The sequence below is a fragment of the Mustela nivalis genome (assembly GCF_964662115.1).
Source record: "Mustela nivalis genome assembly, chromosome: 5".
Lineage (NCBI taxonomy): Eukaryota > Metazoa > Chordata > Mammalia > Carnivora > Mustelidae > Mustela > Mustela nivalis.
The window spans coordinates 15,538,713-15,556,583 of NC_139024.1; the positions used below are offsets into that span (position 1 = coordinate 15,538,713).

The following is a 17,871-nucleotide window of genomic DNA, read 5'->3' on the forward strand; positions in this document are numbered from 1 at the left end:
TTTCCATTTCACAAATAGGGATGAGACCTCTACTTGTCACTTCCCCTAGAGGCACTGTAATATTTTCACCTGCTATACCTGTGGCACAGAACAATGCACTAGTGGCACGTAACTGCCCCTCCTGACGGATGTTTAGACTGTTTCAAATTTCACCGTTCCAAGGAAGGCTGCAATTAATATCCTTATACATTGGGGTTTTGTTTGTTTTTTGTTTTTTGCACAGGAGCAGAAATTCCTTTATTTTTTCTATGTCCTCAAGCTAGAATTCTTGGGTCATTTCAAATTTTAGTACAAACAACTATCATCCAAGAAACTTTACTAATTTAAACTCCAGTGAACACTGTATAAATGCCTCTACGTTGTCTTACTTTCAGTAACATTCAGTAGTGATTTATGTGTTTTTATAAGCTCACAGGTAAACAGCACCTCATTGTTTTAACTTGCAGTTTTACGACCACTTGTTGGCATTTTGTGTTTGCAAACTGCTCTTATTCTATTTAGCAATTACCAAACACCTTCTACTGCTGTATAAGGAAGTTTGCTGCTCTGACAGTCCAGCAGAAAGAGAGAAGACAAAAACCCCTGCCCCTTAGAAAACTCATATAAAACATCTGAGGAGGGGGAGGCAGAAACATGCAAGATAAAGAGAGCAGGCAAAGGAAAGAGGGAGTTTTGGGACAGGCAGTCCCAGTTTCTTTCTCTTTTAAGATTTTGTTTATTAGCGAGAGCACATGAACAGGGCGAGGGTCAGGTGGACAGGGAGAAGCAGACACCCCGCTGAGCGGAGCTCCATCCAGGACCCTGAGATCATGACCCCAGCTGAAGGCAGCCACCTAACTGACCGAGCCCCCCAGGTGCCCCCAGGCAGTCTGGGCTGTAAAGGGGAGCCGTGAAGGCCGCACTGAGAACAGCGGGCCAGGATCGCAGCGAGGGGGCTCTTCTTCCCTCCCGTGCCCGACTCCTTCGTTACAGCTAATGCAAACGTTCCCTCCTGCTCTGTTACTGGTTTTTGTTTTTTTTTTTAAGATTTTATTTATTTATTTGACAGACAGAGATCACAAATAGACAGAGAGGCAGGCAGAGAGAGAAGAGAAAGCAGGCTCCCTGCTGAGCAGAAAGCCCGACTCGGGGCTCGCTCGATCCCAGGACCCTGGGATCATGACCTGAGCCGAAGACAGAGGCTTTAACCCACTGAGCCACCCAGGTGCCCGTTGTTACTGGTCTTTTGATGTTTTTGTAGATGTCAGCTTTTCATGTTCAAAATCTTAACTTTTTATGACGTCAAAAGGATCTCTTCTTTCACGTTTCTGGATGTCACGTCCGTGACCGCTGACACGAAGAGCAAGCCCTGCCGGGTCCGACCCGGCCCAGCTGTGGCCTCTGCCTTCTCTGCTCAGCGGGCCTGACGGCTGCTGCAGCCCTCCTTCTCGAGGATTCTGGGATGCAAACTCCTTTCCCTTCAGAAGTCGGGATCCATTTCCCAGGGCCACTGGCCACTTGGTGCCATTGGTGAGAAACCCGAGGCCAGCCCGGGGCTCACTCCTGCGTGACCAGTCAGGACGTTTTTGTCTGTGGCAACTCTTCGCAATCTGCTTTACCCTTAGCCTTGGTGTGAGTATCACACTCTCCCCGCGCGGCACCTGGTAGCTCCGTTGTTAGGCATCTGCCTTCGGCTCAGGTCATGATCCCAGGATCCTGGGATCGAGCCCCATGTTGGGGTTCTTGCAGTAGGGAGTCTGTAGTAGGGAGTCAGTAGGGAGTCTGCTTCTTTCTCTCCCTCTGCTGCCCCCCGGTGTGTGCCCCACCCCCTCCGTCAAATAAATAAATAAATAAATAAATAAATAAACTCTAAGGGGAAAAAAAATCTAGAGGCGTGCTGTACCTGACTGAAAAATCGGAGTGATTTTATGCTCCCTAAGCATCTGTCTCCACATGAAATGGAAGTAAACATCGTAACTTACCTTCTGCAGTTTCTGCTTTTGGGTAATAGAACATTATTCTTCAAAACATTTCAGGCTACTAAATAACAAGGTGTTTACTCTTTGGTTTATGAAACTTGAGTAATGTGTTTGAGATTTTCTTTTTTCAGTTGTTATGCAGAGGTAGAATGAACTTGATGGATTTACAGTAAAATATGTAAAAATTTATATTCAAAAGACACCGCAAGTGGTTCTTCCCAGAACTACAACTGAAGTCACCTAGGAAAAGGAGAGTAAGAAAATGCCGGGGCCGTTTTGCCTCCTGCACCCCTCCCAGTCCTGCTGAGGAATGGGAGCAACACCTTGACATGATGAGAAACATCCTGGCCACTGTAGGTGGATGACCGAGAGGGGAGAAGCAGAGAACCCACGTCAGGGTTGGTGCAAACCATCACTAGCAAGACCAGAGCCACGCCCACACAGAAAGGTCACGTACCTGCCGGGAATAGCCCTTCTCGGTGGGGGCCTGCCCAATCGTTATTTTTCGTAGGAATCGGTCATTTGTATCCAATACTGAAAAAGAGATAAAGCTTCTTCAATCCATAGGTACGGACCAGCTACCCCGTGCACCTGGAGCTGTCGTGAGGGCCAAGGAGGCCGTGGGGGGCAAGAGGCAGGTCTGGCTATGCTGCCCCTGACGTCCCAGTGAACACACAGAGAACCAGATTGAAAACACCAGGCGGCACTGAGTGCCGTAGCAAGACCAAAGGCTTGATATGATAGGGTGTGTCAGGGTGGGGGTGAAGGCGGGGTGCCGTGTTTGACTAGGTAGTAAAGGAAACCCATTTCCGACGTGGTCACATTTTACCCTGAGCCCGAGTCACAAGAAGAAGCCAATTTTGGTTCTGAAAGCGTTCAACGCGGAACCACCGCAGGATGCAGCCACGACGGTCCCAGGTATACAACCAGCAGAACCCAGAGCAGAGACTCGAACACGTCTCCGAGGATTCACATTCACTGCGGCATCCTTCACAACACCCAAAGGTGGAAGAGCCAAGTGTCCATCAGAAGGTGAACAGGTGAACAAAATGTGGTCTGCAGACGATCACACAGCCCAAACCAAGGGAACGAACGACCACACGGACAGACATGGGAAGAGTATGCGTCGTGAAATCAGCCGGAGAAGAGGACTAACGTTGTATGATCCCACTGACGTGAACTACCAAACTCACAAACTCACAAGTGGTTGTGGGGGGCTGGGGGGGGGGGGGAGATGGGGAGTTATTGTTCAATGGGTACATAGTTTTTCATGGGGATGATGGAAGGTTCCAGGTGTAGAGTGTGGGGATGCATAACCCCCGGAAGCCCAGTGAATGTATTTAATACCACAGATCTTACACTCATAAATGGTTAAAATCTCATGATATGTATTATTTTACCCCAGTACAATAAAGCAGTAAGGTGGGGAGGGAGGGAAGAAGTCGGCTGTGATTAAAGCAGGCACCAATTTGTATGGCTTCCGCTGGTTTGTCTGAACGGCGCTGACTTGCATGTGTTTGTGGAAGGTAGGTCTGTGGAGTGCAAACCAGAATGACAACGGCAGGAAACCAGTGAGAAGGATGCGGGCTTCACTCGTAATTCACGTGGCTTCCAAGAACAAGCTGCCCACCGCGACAGCGCATTAGATGGCCCTGACATACTGATGGCAAGAATTCTGTATTCGGGGACTGAGAGCATCTTAGGATGAAAAATGTCGAGCTTTTCCTTCCCACACGAGGCCTCGGCCGGCCTGCCTACCTTGCCCTCCCATTGTTCCCTGACTGCCGGTGCCACTGTCCATGCGACACGCCCAATCTCTCACACTCACGTACACACTCAGATACACAAACACACTCACGCGCGCACTCAGACTTCACACGTCAAACACATACAGGCCTGGATGATTTGAAGGTCCAGCCAGAGTCTACACAGAGCAAGAAACGCTTTTTAAAACTCCCACTAGCTAGTACTTATCGCCAAGACCCGTGGCCCGGTCCCGGTAAAAACACTTCCCACTCTGACGTATGGGATACGCAATCCTGGCATAAAACAGGTATGATGCTTGCGTTGGAAATTCAGCTGCCGTTACTGAGCAGAGAGAACACAAACCAACCAAAAAGAAAAAAATAAAAAAGGCTGGCAGGATCCGCTCGAAGCAGGGCCACTGGAAGGCTGCGTGTGTTACGGGGTCCCAGCAGGTTCCGGATGCTTGGTGGGGAGACATGTGGGTGCGTCAGGGCCACAGAAGAGATGGGAAAATTAAATTCCTACACACAAGGTAGACACCAGGAAGGAACCCTAAGTTGTGATGCTTCATTCTGCCCTCTCAATGTTAGAGGAAAGCTGGACGGCGGAACGCACGTGTTCACTCCAGAAGAGTCACTGAGGGTCAGTGTTGTGCCAGGTCCCACGAACCCGACGAACAAGACGTCAATCTCAGATCGGAAGCTCGGACTCGCACAGGGAGATGGAAGGTGCAGGCGAGTGTGGGTCTGCGGGGGGCCTCGGGCACTACCCTGCTGCCTGTGTTCTGAGGAACACCCACGGCGAGCGGAGCGGTTTCCTGAACAACAGCGGCTGGGGTGCTGGGTGGGTCACGGCACTTGGTCAGGGCATGGCCACTGTTTTCGTTTCGGGGACGGAGCTGTCATGATTCCCTGCAAGGCTTGCTGGGGGGGGGGGGTGTGTGTGCTGGGAACCAGGACCTGATGTCACTTCACTGAGGGTGACTGAGGCCTGTGGGACTGCTGTCTAACGGCCTGGAGGTGGATGCATCAATGAGACAGGAGAGAAGAGCAGACTGTAGCCCCCAACATGGGAGGGGCGGTGCTCAGCAAGGCTGGGCTCTTGCTCCTCTGGGAGATACAAAATGACTTGGTGGCTACTGTTCCTTCTTCTTCTTCTTCTTCTTTTTTTTTTTTTTAAAGATTTTATTTGCCAGAGAAGGAAAGAGAGAGAGAACGCGCAAGTGAGCACAAGCAGGGGGAGCAGCAGGCTCTCCAATCAGCAAGGAGCCCAATGCAGGACTTGATCTCAGGACCCTGCAATCATGACCTGAGCCAAAGGGAGACGCTTAACCCATTGAGCCACCTGGGCGTCCCTATTTGTTCCTTCTTTTTACATTGTTTCTGGAATAGTCTATTGGCTCTGGTCCCATGTTATTGCCAGGCAATGAGGCCTATAAGCTTCTGGGAGGAGACACAGGGTGAAAGAAACACCAGTTACATTTCTTCCAAAGGCAGAAAGGAAAGCCTGGTCCTTCCATAAATCCACACCATTCCTATAGTCCAAGACGAGGTGTGCAGCCCCACATCATCCCTGAGTGTACCCCAAGTCATATAAGAAATTAATCTCATCATGAGGATTACGTTATTTCTAGGTCAAACCTCATATTGCCTTAAAAAAAAAAAAAAAAAAAGACTCTACATTAAATGTCCTCAATTCACTTGGTAAAGAGTTCCATTTTTTATATTAACTCCTGGGAGTCAGAGCCAAACTACCTAGCAAATGTCATTCTAAACTCCTCCAATCCAGGTTGCTTGTTGACACCCATAATATTTTCTTTACTTTAGTACCATTAAACAATCACATAATTCTCGTGTCTATCTGGAATAGCTTTTGAAAAGCTGTCACTTCCATTATTAAAAAAGTCAGCAGGCTTCCCAATAAAATGCTGATGACATTCATACCCATTATTACAACTGTCGTTTCTCTATTAAATAATAAGTTGTGGTTCATTCACAAAGGAATATTCTAGATCCATATAAAGTTACCACCACAATAAAGAGCCAATGAAATGGAACATGCTACTTGTAACATACACGAAGCTGGCAGGATCCAAAATCTATAGACCTATAGGTTTTATTTAAAAAGTTGTAAGTTTTTATAGAATATATATATATATATATATATATATATTTTATATAAAAATCTATAAAATGTAGACAAAAATATCCCATTTTTTTTTCAGTTTCCAGAATGGTGTTCCTCTCCCTCAGCTTGGGAGACAAATGCTCCGAACACTCCTGCTACGGCTCCCATGATGGCGTCTACGGACGGCTTGGGCAGTGCCATTGAGTTTGCAAAGCACTCTCTTGCGGCAGCAGAACCAAGCCAGGCAGACTTGGCTAACCACTGTTCCATTTCACGGGTGAGAAATCGGAGACAGTCGCTTGTTACAAGCTGCACAGCTCCTCCCCGGTGGAGCCAAGACTCAGCCTCTGGTCTTTGTCTCTCCACCTCCCGGTTTACGGGGAAACACTAGGCTCCTCACGAACTGGTTGAACAGATTCTCAGAAGGAAAGCTTTGTGTCCCTCGTGACAGGGGGGCCCCAGGCTGTGTCCAGGAGAGTCTAGGCAAGGGGACGGGGTGGGGACGGGGGGTGCAGACAGGCAGAAGGATGAGGTTCGGCCCAGCTGTCTGGAAAGCAGACATAGAGGAAAGCCCCTTGGGGCCACGTCGCGGGGATGCTTCAGGCCAAGCTTCCTGGCCGCCTCCGTGTCCCACACAGGATTTTATCACACACACTGCAGGCTTCTGAGCAAAGGGGTGACAAGAACATTTCTACGTTCTGAAGCTGCCTACCGGCGAGATGGGCGTGTGCTCACAAGAACATCTACTACAAGGTCACAGCAATCAAGCAGGCATCTGATAAAAGAGGTTCTGGGAGTGGGTAGGAAGGAGGAAAGCGAGGGGCCGGTCTGAGGAGAACGTACAGAAGGGTCAGGCATCCAGACCTCCTGACCTCCTGACCCAAGAGCCTCTGAGCTTCAGGCGCGACTACCCAGGGAGAAGAAAAGGGAGTAGCGCTCCCTGGATGTGTGTTGAGGGAGTGAATGGGACAGAGCCCGGGAAGAGCAGCAGGCTCCAGAGGGGGAGTGACTCTGCCTCCTACATAGGAGGCGACGGTGAGTGAACGGGCAATGACCGTTCTTGAATCCCACAGAGGGATTCCGGATCCCACGCTGGGAGGGCGAGGGGAAGACGTGAGACCGGGTACTTGGGAAAGCGATTTCACGGCTGCAACTGGACAACTGTCACCCCTGAGCCCACAGGCAGTGCCTACCTCTCTGCCACGTGATGGTGGAGGGGTCGATGTTGAGACGGGCGAATTTCCCGATTTCCTCTTCCGTCAGGGAGTTGGGATCGGTCTTATTTATTCCCAGTTTCTAACGATGAAGGGGGAAAAATGTGATCGATTTTAGCAAGGAAGAGAAAGCAAAACGTACCCCAAATGATCCCGGTTATTTTATTTCCTCCATGGCTCGGAAGTCTTTTTAGAACTACACTGAACTAGAAACAAAACAAAAAAACCTGAAACTACACTGAACTTACAATAACTTGTAGGTGAGACCAATTCCTAAACAAATACCCAAATATCCCTGAAATGCAAGACACGGATATATGTAATACACCCTAAATGACACTGAAATCAGGCGTGGCTGGGCAGACAGAGAACACGACTTGCTGCTGTCTGGGCCCGAGACTATCAGGACTGGGCGACGTGGCCACGTGTCCTCCACGCAGAAGGGACATCGGCTGCTGTCTGTCTGCGCCCCCGTTCTGGTTCATTAGTTCTTCTTTCAAACACCAATACCAATAACTCAAGTCAAGGTGATGCCCATTTCTTAAAAAACAAGTTATCTCTAGTACCCTGTGAAAAAAATGTCATTAAAACTCTGAGTGCATCCATTTCTGTAAAGGAAACATGTTCTGAAAGCTCCTGATGAAGCATAAGAAAATAATCTGAAAGCATGACTGCCAACAGGAATGACCCCCATGTTGTGGCTGCTGGGGTCAGTCCAGCGCACATGTTCTCAACACACTAAACTTGGTTCGGAGGCAGGATGGTGAGTTTTTAAAATCCATGATCGCCCATCAGCGGCTGCCAGTTTTACCATTAAAGTTAGTTTTCAGTCTCTGAAAAGAGCAAGGGGGAATCACTGTGATAAGTAGGACAGCAGCAAAGAGAACTAGGAAATGATAATATGGGTGAGAATTAAGATTGCTTTAACTAGTACAATCTCAGTTAGCATCTTCCTGCATAAAACCTGACATTTTCTCTGAAAATGTATCATCAGGGAAAATGTATCTTATTTCCTAGAAATTGAAGAAAATTCATGAAAGAGAAGGGCTCTCAGAAATTCGATTTGTCAGTGGACTAGGTATGCTAGGTTTGCAAAGCAGTCCTCTCAGTTGATAGTGGAAGGAACAGAGACCTCAAAAGGGGAACTAGTCTGTCCACCAGCTCTTTGGTATAATCAGGTCTGAGGTTTCTGGTTCTCTTCTCTCTGTTACGTTGGTCTGTCTCTAGACTTTAACACCTCAAAGAGTGTCTGAAAACCAAAGATCAAATCAAGTTCAAAATTGCTGGTTTTGATCATCTTTCTGACTTGTCTCCAGGATTATTTTCTTCTGGAAAAGCCAGGAAGTGCAAACTTACTTTCAGCCGAGCAAGCTGAATGCTTGAAAACTGTCGAACACCATTCACCGAAGGAACGAGTCGATTATACAGCGCCTAAAAACACAAAACAAAAATAAAACCCTGCAAAAACTTAAGAGCCAACTATGAGCTTGGATAATTCACAGGATATGACAAAGTTCATTACATTTATGACCAAACTGTTTAGATTAGAGACCCTATTAAAATTCTTGGCTAATATAAACCATGCAGCCTTAAGTTCTATTGTTTTAATAAATCTGACTAGATCTGAAATAAGGCACATTGCAAAGACTTTGCATAAATATAAATATTTCTTTATCTACATAGCCTCACAACCACCATATTAATATTTATCTATATTTGGTTTCCAAAACTCACAAGGGATTACTTTGATTGGAGGAAGTCAAGACCCTTGAAAATATGCCAGAAAGTCCCACTTTTATCCATGTCCTCTGTCTATGAACAATTAGCACCTAGTGCTCTATCCCCATCAGGTGTTTGTTTACATCAGCTGTGTGCACCTGAAGCCCAATAAGGGGGTCTAATCCCTTTCAAAGCACATCTAGAATGGCTACATGTAACATGACAGTATAAAAGATAACTTTCTAATCCTCTTAGTACAGACCAGGGACTGGACCTTTGAACAGAATGAAGAGAACTGGTCTATCAACTGCCTTTAAAACTGAAAGTCCTGTTTCAACATACAACTAACATAATTCACCTAACAACACAGCAGGGGGCATAAACTCATTTGAGAAGCCGAAGAATCTGGAAATCCCAGGATAAGATGCCCAAAAGGGCTAGCAAGGAAACTCTCTCACCTTATCGGTTTGAGTGTTTTCATGTAAAATCCTCGTGTCAATAGCGGCGGCCAGGAGGTTATTGGCAGCAGTGATGGCGTGGATGTCCCCGGTCAAGTGAAGGTTGAACTGTGAATGACATGAAAACATCTTTCTACTGGTCTCAGACAAGCACGGCAGTGTTCCAGGGCTTTCTGAATAAATAAACTATTGCACTAATTACACACAGCCTTATCATGAGCTAAGTCCACAAAACAGCCTAAATCAAAAAATCAATGTCAGAGTTTTCCACTTGACAACAAAGAACTCTTAAGCCGAATGGGTCACCACAAAGTCTTTCGTCTTTTGTTCTTGGGTTAAGGGTGAGACATTCTGATGGCCTTAATAATCAGTTTCCTTGTTTTCATGATTTAGAAAATAATGTCACATCGAATATACTTTAAAATGAGGCAGAGAATAAAATAAACAGTAAGAAAAGAATAATATATGACAGAAAGTCCGAGAAGTAAAAAAAAATGTTATCACCCTCAAGACTCTAGTCTGTTATTTTCATTCTGGTCTTAAGTGCATGCATGTTTATTATTTGTAGACTGGGCATACTTACAACACATTTGGTAACTTTTCATTTAAGGAACTTACTACTCTATGTGTTTTAATGTAATAATCTTGTTTATATGTAGTTACAGTTCACAGAGTCTATGTAAGGGAACAGATGTTCCAAAAGTTTTCAGTTTCTTATGTCTAGATATTTAAATTGCAACCCAATTTTCACTTTTGCAAAGAAGGCTACAATTAAAAAGAATACATGCAAATAATTTTTTTAATTAGTTGCTAATAAGCCATATATTTCCAGCAGTGTGGTTCCTGGATTAAAAATCTTGATAATACCATCAAAACAGCTTTCTGAAAGAATTGAAGTACCATGCCCAAAACACCAGTTGATCAGTAAAAACCTCTTTTTATAACATAAAGTATATGATAAGTACAAAATATGAAAAATTACATATGTGTATTTTATAAAATTTATAATTTTTAATATCAAGATCATAACACCAAAATAGTTTACACCTTGTTTTTTTTTTTTTTTAAAGTAGGTTCCATACTTAGTGCAGAGCCCAAGACAGGGCTCAAACTAATAACCACGAGATCAAAACCTGAACTGAAATCAAGAGTCAGACACTCAACAGACTTAGCCAGCGAGGCTCCCCTACACCTTAGCTTTTATTTATTTTATTTTTTAAAAGATTTTACTTATTTATTTGACAGAGATCACAAGTAGGCAGAGAGGCAGGCAGAGAGAGAGAGAGAGAGGAAGAAGCAGGCTCCCTGAGCAGAGAGCCTGACGTGGAGCTCGATCCCACATCGACCTGAGCCGAAGGCAGAGGCTTTAACCCACTGAGCCACCCAGACGCCCCCACTTTACCTTTTATACTCAGTGTTAATATTACTAGCATTTTTACATCATTAAATAGTCTTCAAAATATAGTTAGTGTGCTATCCTATTAGAAGGCATTTAAGACTGTCTCATGGGAAAATAGTTTAAAATTATATCTTTGCATACACAGCCAGTTTTTGCTTAGGACAAACTAGGCCAGAAGCTATGATACTGTTTTAAAGGCACTTGATACTTTTTTTTAACTTGCCCTCCAGGAAAATTTTACCAACATATGCTTCCCAGCAGTATATGTCAATCTCTCACTGCTAATATTTAGTACTATTATTATTAAAAAAAATCCACTGCCAATTTGGTAAGTCAAATAACTGCTAGTAGTTTTAATGTAGATTAATTTAATTATCACTGAAAACAAACAACGACTGGTTCGTTGACCTTTTCTGATGTTTCTATTGAATCCTTTCCCCGTGTTAAAATTAAAACTGGCTTGTTTTTCTTTCCTTTTGCCTATTTGATATCCGTTGGGGTGTCCACTGGCCCCAAACAGGTCTCTCTTCTTCTGACCACAACCCCTTTGCCCCCACAGCTCTAGCCACATGGCCATTACCCAGGCCCCCCATCCTCCATTTCTGATCCTTTTTTTTTTTTTTTAAAATAAGCTCCACACAAAGCATGGAGCCCAATGTGGGGCTTGAACTCATGACCCTGAGCCAGGATCAAGAATTGGACACTTAACAGACTGAGCCACAAGGCACCCCCGCCTCCATCCTCCATTACAGGGACTGTGGGGTTGCTCAGCTCGCTATCCGGGATGTCTCCCCTTTCCTCATGCCCCTCATCTAATTCACTGCAAATGGAGGAAACACATCTTCCATCACTGTCAACCTTTCTCCATCCTCAATGCCACCACCTTGGGCCACACCACCATCTTTCCTCTGGTTCTCCTTCTAGACTCCTAGCATCCACTCTGGACTCCTGGCAGTCTATTCTCTGCGCAGAAGCCAGAAGGATTTTTATAAAACTCAATTTATATCATATTATTACTTTGTCAAGATTCCTTTAATGGCGGACAATGATATTCCAATAATATCCAGGCTCTTGGTCATGAACTTCATCGCCTGAAAGAGCTGGCCCCCGCCCGTTTTTACACCTCACTCCCTCCGCCCCATGCTGGCCCACAGACACAAACCGATGCCCTCTTGTTCCTAAAGAGAACCAATGCCTTCTGCCTCAGTGCTGTCCTCTGAGCGGGTCCCACTGCCTGGGATGCTTCCCCCAGCCTCACAATCCTGGCTCCATCATATGCTTCTAGTCTCAGTATTTTCACTTTCAATTCTTCAACCCATCTGGAATTTATTCAAACATTTCCCCATGACTGTTAATTAAGGTTCTTCCGGCACACTGTGTATTCATGCACTCGGTCAACAAACATGGTCTGAGGGCTGGGCATCGTGCTCAGAGCCGGGGAGACCGAGAGATGAACGAGATACGGGAGGTCTTTGAATTCAAGGAACAAACTGCCTGATTGTTTCTGGCTCACCTAATGATCACAAGACAGTTACAACTATCATATGCCTTAAGTCTGCCTCAAGTCTGAGCCATGCAGCTGATGCCATGTGACTGCAGGACACCAATGCCTTCTGAATATTTGCGCAGAAATCCCCGAGCCATTCCCCTGGGCATGATCCTTGTACTCCAGATCCCCGACCTGGCCTCCTGGCTCTGGCTCTTCCTGGCTTGTGAATATTACTCATCCCTGTTCAGATGGGAGGCTTGGGGCTATCTTTTCAGCAATGCCCTGCATTATTCTCTCTCACCCCACCCCCAATACTCAAAAAGTGTCCAGATTGCCCTTGTAGCTTCCCTGACACTCCAGCCTCCATAGGGAAACACCTTTCCTATTCATCCAACAGAACCGACACACATTTCCCAGGGAGCCTCTGCTGTGTGCTGGGCGCCGGGCTGCGTGCCGGGTCTGTGGCCTCTAACATACCCCAGGCTACCGAACCGGATGAGAGAAACAGGATCTGAGGGGATCCGGAGGGGGTGGAATAAAACTTAGAGAAGGACAGGCAGGGAGGGCACAACAGGAAAGGAAGAACGCTCCAGGCTTGGAATCAAGAGCCGAGAGGCCAGGAGTTGGCAGGGAGTCTGAGGAGGTGGGGAAAGGGCGGGTGGCCCGTGGGGACCTGAGGCAGGGAGCCTGGAGCACACAAGGACCTGCCATGCTACCCGGCACGGACGGTGAGGGGGTCGCCACTGAGAGGCACTGAACAAGTGCATCAGACTTGGTTTTGGAAAGATTTCTTGGGACCAGAAGTAAGAGGCTGATGCAGAGAGAAGTGAGGAGGCCTGCTCAGACGGTCAGATGCAGGGGACAAGGGGGTGGTGGCGTGGGGATAGGAGTTCTTGCAGAAATAAGAATGGACACCTTTGGCATTTTTTGCCCATTTTTCTTTAGAACTACTTTTTTTTTTTTTTTAAAGTAAAGATTTAAAAAAATATATATTCATTTAACAGAGAGATAGAGAGCACAAGCAGAGGGAGAAGCAGGCAGAGGGAGAGGGAGAAGTAGACTCCCCACTGAGCAGGGAGCCCAATGCTGGACTCGATCCCAAGACCCCAGGTTCATAACCTGAGCCGAAGGCAGAGGCTTACCCATCTGAGCCACCCAGGTGCCCCTCTTTGGAACTGTTTTGGAGTTTCACTTTGCCCAAGGGAGGAGTCTAAGTCCTCCTGACTGGGACGTATAGCTGACAACTGATGGGGAGCTAGGTCTCCACTGTCTTCTCCAGAAGCCTTTGGAGCCATGTGGAGTATGGAATTCGGAATTTTTGGTCATTTAGAAACAGTGTGATATACCTCTAGTTTTTTAATAACACGCCCCAAGCAGGGTTTAGGTCTGCATCCGTGAATCAAATCTGCAGCAAAATATATGAGTATTTACAGCAAACCACATAGACACGAATGGCTCAGAACCATCAATGTCAGGTTTTGCCACTGTATGTCATGTAAATGGTTTTGGTCTGCAGAGCCTTTAGGATTCTGGGACTGAGGATCAAGGACTGGGCCTGGGCTTATGTGGCCCAGCAAACAGTTCCAGGAAGGAGAAACAGTGACACATGACACCTTTTTCCGGAGATCTTACCTCCTCCATGGGGATGACCTGGGCATATCCACCACCTGCAGCGCCCCCTGTAGGACAGAGAAGGCATTGTTTGAAATCCATCACCAACTAAGGCCATGCAGGATGATGAGGGCCGTAGGGTCACAGCTCCCCCAACCCAGCAGGAAGGCCAGCATCCCCAAGATGAAATAACAGGTGGTAAAAAACATTAACTGCCTCTCAAAGCAGAACAAAAAAGGGGGGAAAAGTCCCAACTCTGTCCAACTGTGCGATGGAAGGACTTCAGTGTCTTGGTTTAAAAAAAAAAAGTAAAAATAATATAGCAAAGGTCATTACAGCCAACACGAGATTATTTTATTCATTTATTCTTAGATCTAGGCAGCTGTGTTATCTAAATTGCACATGCTTGAAGTATCAAAAAACTTGGTTCAAAAAAGCCCATCTGGTGAACTCAGACTAACACATGGTAAAATTCAGGCAAGTGATTTTAGATAATCACATGTAAGGTCTGGTGTGCTGATTATCGCTCAAAATAGTAAAGTTACTACATTAAAAAGATTTCGTTTTCTTTAAGCAAGAGTGATACCTTCCGCGTCCTATCATTGCACAGTGTACCATGTGTATTATACGCTATCTCACTTGGCCCTCGCAACTCAGCAAGCCAGATATTATCAGCCACTTTGCGTAATCACAGATGTGGCTCAGAGAGGTGACAACCAGCAAACACAGTGTCACACAGCAGTAAGCGACACGGCACGGATAAAACCACAGCCTTCTTGCTCTGAGTTTAGTGTTCGTTCCGCTGCATCATGTCTGACATCCTATGAGTTATCGGTACTTCACGAGCTAGGACTTATTAACGGCTGTGATGGTAACATAAACATCATCCTGCGAACAACCACCATTGGTGCCAAGAACCAATAGTAATCATAGCAGGAAAGGCTGTTGTAATGTGAGCTGAAGAATGACGTCATGGCCAGTCAGCGGAGAGGGAGTAGGGAGTGTGCCCGTGCCTGATGGGGGCCCGGCACAGCCAGACAGAAATTTCCCCGCAGCTCCGTCCATGGCCGATCAGCTTCCAGAGCACGGCAGGCCTGACAACAACTTTGACGGGATGAGGCCTCGGGCCCAAATGAAAGGCTCTCTGACCGTTTAGCAGGAAAGGCCTTTCTCCGTGGCAGGGATGATAAAACGCCAAGAGGAGAGGCAGAATCACAAAGGGGCTTGCTTGGCAAAGAAGGTCCTGATGAGCTCGATGGCTTCCGCCCAAGGCTGGAGTGGTGGGCACAGGCCCAGCGACTGCTCCAGGGAATGAGGGAAATGGGCTTCCCCGGGGGGCATGGCTGAACCCCCTCCCCACACACTGCAGCCCCCTCTGCAGTGGGGGCATCTTGGGGTGACCACCACATCCTGAGTGTGTGAGGGGGGTGCACGTGGGGATGGAATGTACCAGTTCCTCCAACAAGTCTTAACTCCCTGTTGATGACGTTCTTTTAAAACTTTTCTCTGCCTCAAATTTTGCCCTGAAAAATGTACCAGTTGTTAAATCACGTACCTTTAACTCCAAAAGTTGGTCCTTGAGAAGGCTGCCTGAGGCAGGCAAAGGAGTTGATGTTCAGGTGTGCAGTCAGTGCCTGTACGAGTCCAACTGTCACGGTGCTTTTCCCTTCCCCGAGAGGGGTCGGTGTGATCCTGGTTTGAGGGGGAAAAAAAAGTGAATTTCATACTACTTCCTGAACAACCTATGCAAAATCAACCTATAGCACCAGAATCAAATCAGAAGAATTTGGAAGAGAACACGTCATCCGAAAATTCACGTAAGCGTTTCCATGTTCAAGGACGTTTATAGTCTATCTACAAGATACAGGCCATGCTTATGCAAAAGCCAAGATACAGACACACCTCCAGCAAGAGACCGAAAAAGAAAAGTTATTCACCAGGGATAACATTCTCAGCTTCAAGAAACGGCATAGCGTTATCCATCAAGTGGTTTAAAGAATGAAGACGACCTCATTTCTTTTTGATGGATGATCTGGCACTCATTCTTCTGGGGCCATTTACTGGGGGTTCAATGTGGGCACAAGGCCTTCTCAGTGATCTGTGGCCAGATTCTTAGGATTGGAAGGGTCCTGTCGTCCCACTCACCTATCTCCTTCTAGACATTACTGTTCAGGACTTGTCTCTACCATGTTTCAACACAAACAGTGATGGAGGCGCGCTACCTCTATGGTAGCCCATTCATTTCCAGATAGTGTTTATAGTCCCAAGGAGAGATGTCTGCATTCCTGTGGCTCCTACCTCACAGAGTCAGACATATTCAAATCCATCCTTTCTCATCCAACAGCCCCTCAAATACTGGGGAAGAATTGGTCCACCAAAATGATAAGCACGTAAGGCAGAAACTTGGCAATGAGGCTGTGTTATGAGAGCACAAGGCAGGAGGCAGGTCTGATGAGATCTGGAGCACTGGGAAGGCTTCAGAGAGAAAGCAATACCTAAGATGAGAGTTGACATCTCCCATAATCGAACAGAGAGCTGACATCTCTCATTATAATCAAACATTAGCCCGATAAAATTGAGTGTGGGTTTGGGGTAGTTAATACGTGAGGCTCTGTGCTTTACACTTATTGGGTACTTTTTTATCCTCATTTAATGGACGAGGAAACTGAGGCACGAGAAGGTTCAGTAATTCGCCCAGGGCCACACAATTAGTAAGCAGTAGAGCTGGGCATCAAAACCAGGCAAGCTACCAGACTTCCCCAGGTTACTTCTATGGAAATGGAAGCAATTCCAGATCACTTCTATGGACAGAAATTTTTTAACTGCTGTTAACCATTAATTAACAATTTCAAGCATGGAAACAGAAAAGAGCACTCAGTGAGAGTAACCACAGGACAAAGAGGACAGAATCGTCCAGAACACGTTCTCTTAATGAATAGTCAGAAAAAGCAAAAGGAAACTTGGAAAAAGGGCAGAAGTGAGAAATCCTGAGGATGAGGCAGGGTGTGACAGGGTCTCTGAAGGGAACCACGGAAGTCTGCACAGAATCACACACCACAGAGACGCAGAGATGTCTGACGCCGGGTGAGGGTTTGGCAGCCATCACCGTCCCTAGCAACAGGGTCACTGGTAGGGAGCTGGGGCGCCAAACCAAACACACTTGGTGAAGTAAACTTTAAACCCTTCAAGCCACATGATACTCGGTCGCCATGAAGACGCAGTTACAAGTGTTTAAGCTTTGAGTCAACTTTCTGTTTTCTTGGTACAACAACAATAGAAGCCGTTGGTCAGCCAAAGGCATCACAATCTTGTGATAGCCTGAAAAAACCAAACAAATGCTGAATCAAGGATAGGGCGGATTAAGTACTGTACTGAGCATCTACTGTTTGCAAAGGAAGAGGTGGTTTACTTGAGCGTGTCACATGAAGAATTACATTTCCATTCCCAAGGATGGGCTAACATCGCTGCTGGAGACGGCCCAAGGCAGACACACCCAGAGATGACCTCCTCAAAACTCCAGCGAACCATCCAAATTCTTAATTAGAAACACAGGACTGCTTAGCTTTCTGCCAACTAATACAATTCAGGAAAATCAAAAAGCAGGAAGTATTTATTGGGAGCAATAAAAGGAGAGCTACAATAAAAATTTTATTTTACCTCATTCCTACACTTGATATCAGACTTGGGTTTAATTGTTATCCCACTTTCCTTAACTCTGACTCCAGATTATCAAGCTGAGTCGGAAAAACAATGAGCACGGAATTTCTTTTTTCTGTAAGAGCCCAGAGTTTATGGAGAGGTGACTGTGGTTTCTGTCCATTCTCTTCCTCAATATCTCCCTGTAGCTTATCTGTTCCTCTCTATCCCACAGCATTTACTGTGTATTTATTATGTAACGTTTCTGAGGGGATAGTTAGGCGCTTCCTGAGGCAGCCATTTTGCCCACCAGCCCACAAGCTCGTTGAGGTGAAGGACAATGGCCATTTTCATTGCGTTTCTGTCACCTGTCCGGGCACACGTGAGCAAAAAACGCTGGACAAAGCAAGGATGTCTTTTCCAAGACATGTTTCTAAGTATGTTTACTGTCGACTACAGTGACACTGTATTGAAGTACTCTGTGAGAGTTTAGACACATAGTAACAAGAAGTTT

The 17,871-nt window shown here is 46.2% G+C and overlaps 1 protein-coding gene across 1 annotated transcript in view; it reads right to left on the bottom strand.

Moving 5' to 3' along the window:
* Positions 1–17,871, bottom strand: part of MTHFD1L (methylenetetrahydrofolate dehydrogenase (NADP+ dependent) 1 like) — a 182,838-nt gene that overhangs the window by 118,367 nt on the left and 46,600 nt on the right. The window contains exons 12-17 of the mRNA XM_082730105.1: positions 15,277–15,413; positions 13,743–13,789; positions 9,223–9,330; positions 8,402–8,476; positions 7,025–7,127; positions 2,416–2,492 (exon numbers count right to left, since the gene is read on the bottom strand). Of these exons, the coding sequence (XP_082586231.1) occupies positions 2,416–2,492; positions 7,025–7,127; positions 8,402–8,476; positions 9,223–9,330; positions 13,743–13,789; positions 15,277–15,413 (547 nt within the window). The remainder of the gene's footprint in view (positions 1–2,415; positions 2,493–7,024; positions 7,128–8,401; positions 8,477–9,222; positions 9,331–13,742; positions 13,790–15,276; positions 15,414–17,871) is intronic.